Source organism: Phytophthora sojae (genome assembly GCF_000149755.1).
Source record: "Phytophthora sojae unplaced genomic scaffold PHYSOscaffold_15, whole genome shotgun sequence".
NCBI lineage: Eukaryota > Oomycota > Peronosporomycetes > Peronosporales > Peronosporaceae > Phytophthora > Phytophthora sojae.
In genome coordinates, this window is record NW_009258129.1 from 485,531 (window position 1) to 498,135 (window position 12,605).

Below are 12,605 nucleotides of genomic sequence, written 5' to 3' on the forward strand. Positions count from 1 at the left end.
GCTGCGGAATGACACACCGGGATCCCCCACGACCGGCTGCTTACGGTACGGTGGGTGAAAGTTGAAGTTTTAAACTTCAACTAAGGCTTAAGGATAGGACACGGGTGTGATTGGACGAGGGGAAATTACCAGAAAGTGAACAGCATCTACGTCCACCTATTGGTGGAGAAAGTAACGGCGAGTTGTGATTGGAGGACAATATCACGAAAGACGCATCACCATTCGGCTGTGTACGTGGCGAGAAGTGCCTGGTCGATCGTCGGACAGGGGATGCCGGCGGTGCGCAGCAGCTCGGCCGAGAGCGCGGAGTCGAAGACCTTGTCGCTCTGGAAGTAGACTTCAAAGGAGTCAATCCCGGCGGCCAATTTCTGCAGCTCCAGCGGGGCGTCGTCCTTGGCCGCCAATTGCTGTAGGCTGCGCTTCCAGTCCGCGTACTCGGCTGCGGCCAGCGACTGCGACTGCGCCTTGCTGCTCAGTGCTGCAGTGAAGAACTGGAAGAACGCGTCGCTCTTGACGGGCAGCGCCGGGTTCTGGATGTGCAGCGTTTGGCCCAGCGCCTCCACCGGACGCAGCGCCGCGAAGTGCACGATGGCACGCGCGGCGTAGTCCACGGGGGTCATGTCGAAGAACCAGTCGGAGCGAGCGGGCACAGCCCCGAGACTTGCGCAGCCCTTGAGCAGGAGGTAGATGAAGTCGCTGGCGTTCCACTGGCCCGTGAGAGAGGACGGAGCCATGTTGCCCGGCCGCAGGATCGACACCGGCAGGCCGCGCTGCGCCGCCTCGTGACACATCTGCTCGGCCACCCACTTGCTCTGCGCGTAGCCATTCTCAAGCTGGTCCGAGAGCTCACTCAGGTCCGCAGTCTCCAAGAACTTGGGCGCCGCTAGCGTGGACGGGAACACACCGTTGGTCGAGATGTAGTGCACGGGCTTCACGCGGGTCTTGGACAGTCCGTTGGTCACGGCGAGACGCAGCACCTCCTGCGTGCCCAGCACGTTCACGCTCTTGAGAGCCGAGTAGGGCTTCACCAGGTTGACGTCTGCACCGTTGTGCAAGATCGCGTCGATCTCAGTCGCCAGCACCTTGAAGTTGTCCGCATCCAGACCAAGCAACGGCTGCGCGAGGTTGCCCGGGACAGGCACCACGCGGTCCTCCAAGTGGAACTTCTGCGCTTCGTCAAGCAGGGAGAAATCCTTGAGCGCTGCCTTGATGCGCTCCATCGCCGCATCTTCGTCGGCCGCTCGAACCAAGCAGAACACGACGCTTGTTGAGTACTTGAGCAGGGCGTGCAGCAGGTGAACACCGAGGAATCCAGTCGCTCCCGTCAAAAAAATGTTCCGCGGAGGAAGACTCACCATTTCCACACGGTAGCGACTGTAGCCAGCCTTACGCGTCGGGGCCGGGTAGATCGACGCATCGAGCACAGCTTCCAACGGTAGAACCACCTTCTTCTCTGCCTTCACAGGGGCAGCGCTGGTCTCACTCGTTTCGCTCAACGACTGATCGATTCGCGACGCGATGGCACACAACTCCGGTGAAGAGAGAATGTCCGCCAGCGTCAACTGAACCCCGAATGTATCACGGATGCTTGAAACCAGTCGGGTGGAGAGTAAGCTGTGACCTCCAACGTCGAAGAAGCTGGCCTCGCGGTGCAGCACGCTGTCGTTTTCGAGACGAAGGAGGTCCGACCAAATGGACGCAAGCTTCTTCTCCGTCTCTGTCTGGGGTAGATTCTTCGGGTCCACCGATAGATCAATGGATTCGTTGCGTAGCTTCTTGGCCTGCTCAATCGACGGCATCTTCTTACGGTCCAACTTGCCACTTGCACTGTTGATTGGAAGCGCATCGAGCTGCACGAACACAGACGGGATCGCATAGTGCGGGAGCTTTTCCTTCAGGAACTCACGAAGATTCGAGGCGCTCGGCACCTTCTCCCAGTCCTCTGGCACGATATACGCGACTAAGCGCTTGTCTTCGCCCTCGTCACCTTCCGTGAGCACCACAGACGTAGATACCAGAGGATGTTGCGCCAAGGCTGACTCGACAGCGCCAAGCACCACGCTGTATCCTCGAATCTTCACCATGAAGTCGCAACGTCCGATCAGCTCCAGGTGGCCATTCGGCAAGAAGCGAGCACGATCACCGGTCCTGTACACAGTCTCTCCGGGCACGACGTGTTTGAGGAAGCGTTGAGCCGTTTGCTCCGGGCGGTTGAGGTACCCGATAGCCAAACAGGGTCCACCGATATACAGCTCTCCTGGCACTCCCACGGACACAGGCTTGAAGTCGTCGTCGAGCACGTACGCCTTCACGTTGGGCATAACTTCACCACAGGAGGCATACTTCGTAGACAGCGAATTGTCGAAGTCGCTCATCGCAGCTAGGTCCACCGCGCTCACGTCATGACACTCAGAGACGCTGTAGAGGTTCTGCAGCTCGCACTTCGGGAAGAGACGAACAAAACGATCGCGCAGCTCCAGCGTCACCACTTCACCGCAGAGCCACACCAAGCGCAACTTTGACAGCTTCTGCAGCAATACCTCCTTTGAGCAGGTGTCAAGAATCAACTGCAGGAGCGACGGTGTGAATAGGATGCGCGTAATACTGTGCGTGTGGAGGTAGTCGACCAGCTTGATGGGGTCGTAGATGGTGTTGTCAGGGATGACGTATAGAGGACGGTTTCCAAGCATCGGACGCAGGAGCTCCCACACGAAGAAGACGTGACAGGCAACTCGATCGTCTTCCTTATAGGGGCAATGAGTCAGACGCCAGTCGTAGGAGTGAACGGCGCCGCGATGAGGGCAGCAAATGCCCTTCGGTACTCCAGTGGTTCCCGAAGACATGACGACATAGGCTAGATCATCCGGGTGCGTCCGCGTGCGATCCAATGGCATCGACGGGATGTTTTGGCGAGCGAGAGACTCAAGCCAGCCGTCGTCCAGTTCAAGTGCCTGCTGCCACCCCGGCAAACGGTTGCGGAACTTCTTTTTGGTCAGTACAATGACCGGCTTGGACTCTTCCATGACGCGCTCGAGGAGATCCGGAGGATACACGATCTCCAGCGGCATGTAGGCACCTCCAGCTTTCAGCGCTGCGATGTACGCGATCACAAACTCGATGCAATGCTCCATGAAGATTCCCGAGATGCAGCCAGGACGCACTCCAGCTTGGAACAAGTAGTCAGCGAGCTTTTCACTCTGCTCGTCCACTTCACGGAAGGTCAGCGTCTTGTCCTCGTAGTAGACCGCGACCGCATCAGGCGTGCGCTTCGCAGCATCTGCGAACATGTCGTGCAAGCACTTCTCGGACGGATACGGCCCCATCTTGGAGTTCAGCCCATCAATGAGTGTGCGCGACTCCATCACGACAATGGCACTCACAGCCTCCAGCTTGGCGATGAAGGACCTGGCGAACGCCTCCTGGCTCTCCGCGCTCGTCAAATAGAAGTGTCCGCCCGGGAAAAGCTTGACGTCGAACTCGCTGCCTTCCCCACACACGTCCTTCCACTGCGTCAAAGAATCCTTCGGCGCCGCAGGATCCTCGGAGCCCCCGAACACCGTCACGTCAGAGCGGATCTTCACCTCCGTTTGCTGCTTGAACCAGTGCACGACGCTGTTGTGCAGCTTCAGATCCGCACGCAGAGCTGTGAGTAGCTTCTGCTTCTGCTCGGGGATGGCCAGCACCTCCTGGTCGGTGCCTCCCCACTGCTGCAGCAGCTTGAGCAGCTCACCATCGTGCTGCAGCACCCCCACGTCGTCATACAGCGTCCAGCTGCCAGGCCCCGCCGCCCCCGAGAGGAAAACGTGGCGGGGCGTCGAGAACTGCCGCTGCTCCAGGTAGTGCGCGAGCGCGAGCGCCACCAGCGCGCCCAGACTGTGGCCTGCCAGCACGAAGGGCTTGCCGAAGAAGCCGCTGCTCAGCTGCGCGCAGATGGCGGCCACGAGCTCCGCGCGCGTGGACGCTGCTTCTCCCTCGGGCGCCCAGTCGACGCCCCACAGCTCGACGTTCAGCCCCGCCGCGCGGAAGCTCTTGCCCCACTCGAGCGCCAGCGTGCGCGAGGCGCTGCCCGCGTGGGGCAGCACCAGCACGCGCAGCGGAGCCGCCTCCGCCTCTTGGAAGCACGTCGCGGTCACTCTCGGCGCCATGCTCCAGTCAGTCACTTCTTGGTGGCGGCGGGTGGGGGAATGGCTGAATGAGCTGACGTGGACGAAGGTCGAGCGTGACGACGTGGAGAAGTGAAGCCATCTCGGTCAGCGTAACCTTTCCCAGCTCTTGATTCGTGCGGTGAATGGGAAAATCGGCAAACTATCGGCTTAGACAGGGCGGAATTTCGTGTTTGGTTGAACACGCGGCACGGAATTTCGTGTTTCGCCTAAGGAGCTCTAGCTAACCCTTGTGCGTAGCTAGCTGGCTCGTGGGCCTGTAATAGCGCCGTGTTGAACGGCAGGAGTCCGCGATGAAGGCGTCACTACTGTGTATTGCAGGCCTAGAACAACATCTCGACGACGTTCTTTGATGGCGATTGTCTATTCTCGGCGAGACGATCTATTTCGGATGGGCTTGAAAAATGCAGATTGGCAGCACTGGTTCTTGAGCACCACGGGGAGGTCGGCAGCTCTGTCCCGCGTGGTGGTGTACGTCGGTCGAGTATGGCCGAAGAAGACACGGTAAGGTTCAATGTGTTTGCTTGCAGGTCACTCGAAAGTCTCCGCTAATAATTCTGTATTTATGAAAGCCTCAGGACGCCGCGTACTCCGACGAGGAGTTTAGTTCGGATGAAGACAACGGCGACTACGAGGAGTTCGCTGATGAAGACGCAGAGATTAATGAGAAACAAGATGCAGTCGAGCACGAGAAAGCAGCGGAGGAGGGCGAAGAGGATGCAGATGACTATGACGCTGAGTTCGATGAGGACGGTCCAGTGGTAACAACGGCTGGACCACCACTAATTGAGACTTCTGAGCTACCAATTGAGCCTACTACCACAGATGCGGATGACAAAGAGATTGCTTCACGAGATGACGCAGAGCTCTATGACGGTGAGTTTGATGAAGACTCAACAGTATTTGATGCTGAACCACCACCAGAAAAGAAGAATGAGGTTGCCGGTGAAGAAACACCCGCCACCGCCGACATGACACAGATTGAGGCTTTGATTGCACCAAAAGCCGATATACTCATGAATCACGACCAAGCGAACGCAGTCGACGACAACGAAGCTGAGTACTCGGTCGATTCGGAGGACGAAGGCGCACCAGCACTACCAGAGCCAACTATCCTTCCCAGAACCTTGAGCGAGGAAAGTGTGAGCCCTCGTAGATCAAGTGTGCCGACTTCAGTAATCGCTCGACTGACTGAAGATTTCCCGCCAAAAGCTCGATTTGGTAGCATGCCGCTCGTGCTGTCAGCAGCACCAGTGGACAAGTGGATGGACTCAATTCCGCTGGATTTATCCCCCGAGAGATACGACCGGTCCCGAAAGCAAAGTGCCTGCTTTCCAGTTCAAGAAGAGACTCAACAACAAAACCTGGCCGAAGAGGAAAACAGTACGGACGACGCAGAAAATGATACCCAGGATGATGGTAACGCTGCCGTACCAAACGCTGTAAGATCTAACGCGCGAGCACAATCCTACCGAGATCTACAGAGTGAGAAGGTGGTAATTCCTGTACGAAGGACACAGTCGCTACTGTATACAGGATCCTTACCTTGTGTTGAAGAGATTCAACCGTCTGAAGAGGTGGCAGATCCGCCTCAGAGCCAAGAAGGTGACGAAACCTACAGCGATGATAATGGAAGTGGTGGCGAAGCAAGCCACGACAGCTTTGAAAGTGACCATGAAAACGACGATGCTCAACCAACGCTGCCTGAACGTCCGAAGAGTGGGCCAAGCTCCGCCTTGTATGATCTACCTGACCATGAGGTCACTCCGAAGACTAACGAAGAGGAGTTTACTGGCGATGTCGATAAATACTCACCTGCGGTGCAGACGCCAGATAGAGCGCCGACCCCAGAGCATGTGGACCCACCACAGAGTAACAAGTACGACGACGACTACGCTGACGAGATGGACGACGAATTTGCCAGTGATTCCGAAGTACCTCAGTTTGATGGGGAAAACACCCCGCAGAAATCGAGCAGCGAGGCAAGCGACTATGATGTCGACGAATTCATCGAAGACGGACGACGCGAAACTGAAACTTTACTCCAAGAAGCTCGTACGCTACTTGAACTGCAGCAAAAAGAGAGCGAACCTCACACTTCAGCATCCGAGCAACAAAATGATGGGCCGGATCCTGCAGAACAAGCAGCGGGCAATGGAGAAGAACCTACAGAGCAGCCAGCCGTGAAGGAGGGGAAAACCGAGGGAACTGGAGATGAGATAGTCGCCACGATGTACGATGACGACGATGAATTTGATACCGACACCCCACGGCAGCCAACCCCAGAGCAGGACGCTGATGCCGATAATGACGGAGTTGGGCAGTATGAGCTCGATAACGATGAATTCGAGACTCAAGACTTGGAGATACCCCAAGTCGAGGTAAAGACGACCGTCGAGAACTTGGGCAAGGTCGATTCAGAGAAGGTCGTTGATGCAGACGTGCATCAGGATGCTAAGATGTCTGAATCATTACAGTCCGCCTGTGAAGCTGACAACGACGCAACCAAAACTGACAGCAGGACGCCACTGAATGAATCATTGCAGCCCAAACTTGACGAAGTTGCGATTAATGCTGAAAGCGCGACACCAACACCAGTGTCTGAAACATTGCAGCCCATAAGTGGAGCCAGCAATACTGCAGTCAAAGCGGAAAACGAGATACCAGCGCTGGAGCCACCGAGTGAACAACCAGCTTTGAATACTGACGCAACAGAGGTTGAAGCATTCCCCGGTCAAGCTACTGAAGACGCACTACCGACTAAAGCCCAGGTAACCGTTGTGGCCAAGAATGAGAAAAAGCAAGCCTTAACGGAGTCGAAGCGGCGTGAACCAGGGCAAACACCAGCTCGGCCAGCTCGTCCCGTTAAAAACGCGAGCCGAGCTACAACACAACCGTCTCCACCTATAAAGCCGACACGCCCAGCAACGAATCGAACACCGGCCCCTCCTTCAGCACCGCACCCTTTATCGGCAACAGATAAAAAGCCCACCACTACACCGCGGTCGTCTCGTACCAGGTTAAAGCCCTCCACGGTTGATCACCAGGTATCACTAACGAATCCAGCCGAATACAATACGGAAAGTAAAACTGCAACAACGAGTGATCAAGCGCCACAGACACAGGTAAGCCCCTCTAAACGGAGGCCAAAGGTCTCGTCGCCGCGGTCTCCTTCAAAACCCCCTTCTGCGTCATACCAATACCTGCCTAACGAGTATCCGCAACTCCCTCGGAAAGCACCCGTACCAAGACAGAAGGCTAAGCCCTCCACCAGCGGAGAACACGGAGGCAAACGCCGGTTGCTTCAGCCTGTGAGGACGCCCGCCAACCTGCGCTTCGACCTCCCGAAGATGGACAAGACAAAACGCGACTGGCTGTTTGCCAACATGTTCCGCCACGGCGACGACCTGACCAAATACGAGTCGTTTGTGCCGCCGACACTGCGGGCCAGACCCCCGACGTCCAGCAACCTGAAGGAGACCAAGAAGCGGCCGCTGTCAGCCAGGCAAGTGTATGGGGATCCGCAGCCATTCCGATTTGTGTCGCCTAGTCGGAGACTCGTCCAGCAACCGAACCCTGCGCTTCAGGACCGAGAGCGTAACTGGGTGCCCACGACGCCCCACGACTCGAAGCTCCCGCCGTACGACTCCATCCTGGACAAATACTGCACCACAGTCACGAGTCCTGTGGTCCAGCGCCAGATCTACCAGACTAGGCACCGAGACCTGTCCCCCCAGTTGGCCTTTGTGCTGGAGAAGCGCGTTGAGAAGCACTGCCGCAAGGGCTTCTACGACTCGTTCGGCGGGGTCAGCTCGTCCTACAAGACTGAGATTGTGCCGACATCGCCTGTAGACGGATCGAGGCAGCGACAAACGTCCCCGCGGTCCCCAACCAAGTCGGAGATGCTACCAACAACAAGCCCCACCTCGGCCCCCGAGGATAAGTTGTAATGGACTGAAGTTGAAGTGAACAACCAATCGGATTGATTCGTTTTTGTGCTACCAGGTAGACATTTGCCAAGATTACTACAGCTGTTTGGCGAACTGAACTGTACAGTCTGTACACATCGCGTTAATCGCCGTTGAGCAGCCTGACTAAAGCAACCTGGACAGCTCAGCAGCTCGCCACGAGAGTCGATGGCAGTCAATGGCAGGAAGAACGCTGCAGACTGCAGCCTGCAGTACCAGGGCGGCTTGACTGAGAATAGTAGTCTGCGATGCACTTTAAGAAATGGCTGCGGATAGTCCGCGAAGTGACCACCGTGGATGGGGCGAAGACGGGCGAGGGGCAACAGGACCCGCGCTGGCCATTTCAGCTGGGTGCTTGCAATGCTCGAGCTGACTTGCCCGAAGATGGCACCACAAGAATGCCTCTGGCAGCGAGCGGTGCTGCAATGCCTGCCAAGTCGCCGCTCGCATGATCTCTGCACGATAACTCCCTTAAGTTTACACACAACGGCGGCTCAGCCAGGTAAGCCAAGCTCGACTACTGGTAAGTTTGACCAAGCAGAATTTTCCTGCATCGGCACCGCCAGGCTCAAGAAAAAGCGGGTCAATGCCATTGCTGCCGACGGACCCGGTGCCAACACAGCTAATACCGGTCACGGTATGATTCATGAGGCGCATTAGGCCTCGAGCGGCTCGAGGCTCGAGTCGAGCCATTGCATTACCCGAGCTGACGTGACCCAATGCGACTGAGCCCCTGTTTTGATTGGCCAGAAGGTGCTCGCAAAAATGAATTGCAGCTCATTTTGAATTGCAGCCTTTCAATCCCCCTCCGACCCTCACAACCGAATCACCAAGACTCCGCCCGAGTGTGCTGCTTGTGTGCTCCCGTCCTCCGAGCGTATGGACCAGCGCAACTACGGCATCCCCGCCGGCCGCGGGGTTCTGCCCGGCGGCCTGCCCCAGCAACAGCAGCAGCAGCAGCGCGCGCCGCAGCCGGGCATGCAGCAGCACTACGGCATGCAGGACATGATGTTCGACCCGCTGTCCATGAGCAACGGCATGTACCACCAGGCGCCGCCCCTCGGCGGCCAGATGATGCACCAGCAGCACCCAGGCCCGCGTGCGGGAGGTATGCAGGCCCTCGGAGGCCTCATGCCGCAGCAGGGGATGGTCGCGCCGGAAGACGACCTGGACGACCTCATGAGCGCGCTGGGGGACCCCGTGGGCATGAACGCGCAGCAGCAGCAGAGCATGGGCCACATGCCCAGCCACGTCTACAACCAGTCGCACCTCGTGCCGCCGCGCTCGCAGGCGCCCACCCTCCAGGCGGGACGCACGCAGGGCCTGCCGCTCCCCAGTCAGGCTCCCCCGATGCAACAGGGGATGCCTGGCTCCATGCACATGAACCAAATGGCCCCTAATGCTGGTGCCCGCATGGGCGGCGTTGGCCTCCAACAACAGGGAATGGGAGCTCCGCCTGCGACGTCGAGTATCGGCGGCCTCGGTGGCCTCGCGGCCAGCATCCCAGCCCCCACTGCCCCTCGTCAGGCTGCTGTAGCACCAAGCGCGATCGTTCCCACCTCAACCAAGTCCTCGACCAGCTCGCGCGCACTGGCCACATCCAGTAACAACGGCGGAAGCAGTGACGAAGACGCAGGTATGGGTGAAGACGACGCCCAGAAGAAGAAGGAGCGCCGCCGCCAGCAGGTCCGCTACGCGTCGCGTCGTCGCCGCAAAAAACAGAAGGACGAGGAGAGCTTCCTGCGCGACCGCATCGCGGAGCTGAAGGAGCAGATCCGCATCATCGGCGGCGACCTGACGGAGCAGTGCTCGCAGATGGCGGGCATGAGCGAGCAGGCGCTGACGGAGGCGTACGAGAAGCAGATGCAGACGGTGCAGACGCTGCGCAAGGACAACAACAAGCTGAAGGAGCAGCTGCTGCAGCACGAGAACTTCGCGCGCATGATCCAGTACGGTCTGAACGCGCTGCCGAGCGACTGCCGCGACGTGGACCGCAAGAAGATCGCGGGTGTCCCGATGTGGATCAGCGACCAGATGAACCCTCTGAAGGGTCCGACGCTGGTGGTGGACCTGAACCTGTGCCACGAGGCTGTGCGTCACGCGTACAATGAGCTGAAGACGTTCGGTCCGACGGTGAACTCGAAGACGAACGTGTGCTATGCTATGGGCTGGAAGACGGAGCTGTGGGCTGCGAGCACGTGCCTCAACTTCCGCGCTGTTCGATCCATCTCTGATAAGAACATCCGTGAGGTTGCCGACGCTTCCTGGGAGATTATTACCTCTCCAGACAAGTTCAAGCGCATTTACCCGGACGTGAAGCAGTTCCGTATCCTGCAGAAGGTGACGGACGATATTGTGGTGGTGCACCGTATTGCGTCCGTAGCTTCGGATATGTCGGATCGCGAGTTCATTTCTGTGGCCTTCCGATTCCGTGATGGAGACAACTACTTCATTGGTATTAAATCTATCACCGTGCAGACTGAGGCTGCTGAGAACTGTATTCGTGGCGAGGAGTGCCAGGGCTGGATGTTTGTCGGCGGAGAGAACGAGACGTCGCAGTGGAAGGCGCACTTCCTGGGCTACTACGACGTCAAGGGCGAGAAGGACGACAAGGTGCTGAACCAGCTCGCGAACGAGGCGATGTTCGGAATGCTGAGATGGGAGAGCGAGGCCATGCACCCGCTGAGCGTTTAAAGCGGCAGTTGTTCCTGTTTTTGGGGTGGCCCTCTTTGCCAGCTATGGAGCGCTAGGCAGAGAGCGCTATTGCCAGGTCAAAGACTTGCAGTAAGCGCTGTAAGTCGTCAGCACACCTGCGCACCATTCGAGAGTGCTGCAGGTCTTGAGTACTTGCATATGAAACAATTGGCGGGAACCCGGGTACCCATCGGGACCCCGGTTCCCCCAAAACTACCGGTACCCATGTATGGTCAAATGTATTGGAGTGTTGGTCTATGACCTACGTTGAACGTAGCTTAAGCTCGGTAGAGAAACGGAAGGTGAATTCGTCTTCGCTCCCGTCCTGTGTCTCTCCATGAAAATCCAGACTCTCCCCTGGTAGAGCGGTAGAGGGCTTTCCGGCCACATCGCTAACCTCCTGCTCACATAAGGTGGACTTTGACATGGTAAGGTACGGTATTCGGCTCTACTCAGTACCGGTGACAGATTTGTGGTTCTCATTCGTTGACAGCACTTGGATTTGATGGTTTAACTTGCCCCAACGGTACCAATATGGGGCCGAAAATAAAATAAATAATTCGCGATTTGGTTGGTATCATTTGCGGGAACCCGGGTTCCCGCCAATTGTTTCATATAACCTGTGTCGGAAATATAAGAAAAGAAAAAAATGGTCAGCCCTTGAGCTTTCGTAGTGACAGGAAAGATATACACTATTATCCTGGACCTGTTCGACCTCTTTATAGTAGGCATTAGTATAGCATCGCCCAACCCGCTTCAAGCCTCACAAACTTTAATTCGTCACGAATATATTCCCAGTTACAGGTAACGTTCAGGAGACATCGAAATCGCAATTAGCGATGGTACAAAAACTTCTCAAAACAAAACACTTCTTTGGAAGTTTTTCGCTCTTCACAAGTTTTAAGAAAGTAGGCAAACATTTGTTCGTTTCAATTTGACTAGAATATCATTTCGTACTTCTCCAGTTGCACATTACCGGCAGATGCTGCGGCTGCGAAGCAGGCGCAGTAGATGGCCGTAGTTATCATCAACTAACCGTGCTTCTTGACTCAAATTTTGTTCTAGGTTAGATTTTGTGCTACTAAACCGCCATCCACAGGCGTCTCCTGCGTCTGTTTCGCAGCATCTGCCTGCCTCCGACTGCTAGGGTTCTCGAAAGCTGCAGTATGCGTAGTTCCACAGGCAGTTCACCAACTACTGCACCGACCTCTAAAGAATATACAACAGGTTCGATACAAACGCGAATTAGAAGTAAACGCGTCGACTTTCAAAGAGTTTTAGATTGCGGAGGGCTGCATCTGAACATCTTTAGTGTAAACTATCTGTCTGTGAACAACCATGCAGAACTTTCACTTCCACGATAAAAAACACTAAGTAGAAAATTGGTCTCCCAGCCAAAGCGCAGCAACCTTGTCTTGTATCGGTGCTCACTGTTCGCGATGCAGCACTCGGCGGTGCTGCAAATAGTCTCCGTGCCACGCTGACGAGCCTGCGGGCATCGAGGCCGCCCGCTGCAACCGATCGAGCCTGCCACGCGAAATAATTTGTTGCTGATAAATTTGCCGCTGACCCAACAAAAGGCGACGGTACAGTAATTCCTGTCAAGGGCTTCACGTGGCGGAATTCGTCTACAGTTTTTGGGTGGTCGGACTTGCTTGCTCACGATCGTCAATGACGATCCGCTGCTTGCAACCTCGACTCGGACAGTAATAGAATCAACGACAGCGTTTCGGCTAACGCAGCGCCCTCCACTCTAGTCGCCACGGTATCATCAAGGGGG

General features: G+C 56.5%; 3 protein-coding genes across 3 annotated transcripts; 2 read left to right on the forward strand and 1 right to left on the reverse strand.

Moving 5' to 3' along the window:
- Positions 1–215: 215 nt before the first annotated feature.
- Positions 216–4,145, reverse strand: PHYSODRAFT_348550 (hypothetical protein; the record flags this gene model as incomplete). Its single annotated transcript, XM_009540396.1, has 1 exon — positions 216–4,145. One exon carries the CDS (start codon positions 4,143–4,145, stop codon positions 216–218), a length of 3,930 nt encoding a protein of 1,309 aa, XP_009538691.1.
- A 3,368-nt stretch (positions 4,146–7,513) lies between these two features.
- PHYSODRAFT_532819 (hypothetical protein) lies at positions 7,514–8,113 on the forward strand (the record flags this gene model as incomplete). Its single annotated transcript, XM_009540397.1, has 2 exons — positions 7,514–7,672; positions 7,730–8,113. The coding sequence occupies 2 exons, from the start codon at positions 7,514–7,516 to the stop codon at positions 8,111–8,113; spliced, it is 543 nt and encodes a 180-aa protein (XP_009538692.1).
- A 402-nt stretch (positions 8,114–8,515) lies between these two features.
- On the forward strand, positions 8,516–10,825 carry PHYSODRAFT_307554 (hypothetical protein; the record flags this gene model as incomplete). Its single annotated transcript, XM_009540398.1, has 3 exons — positions 8,516–8,633; positions 8,673–8,768; positions 8,925–10,825. The coding sequence occupies 3 exons, from the start codon at positions 8,516–8,518 to the stop codon at positions 10,823–10,825; spliced, it is 2,115 nt and encodes a 704-aa protein (XP_009538693.1).
- Between the last annotated feature and the right edge of the window lie 1,780 nt (positions 10,826–12,605).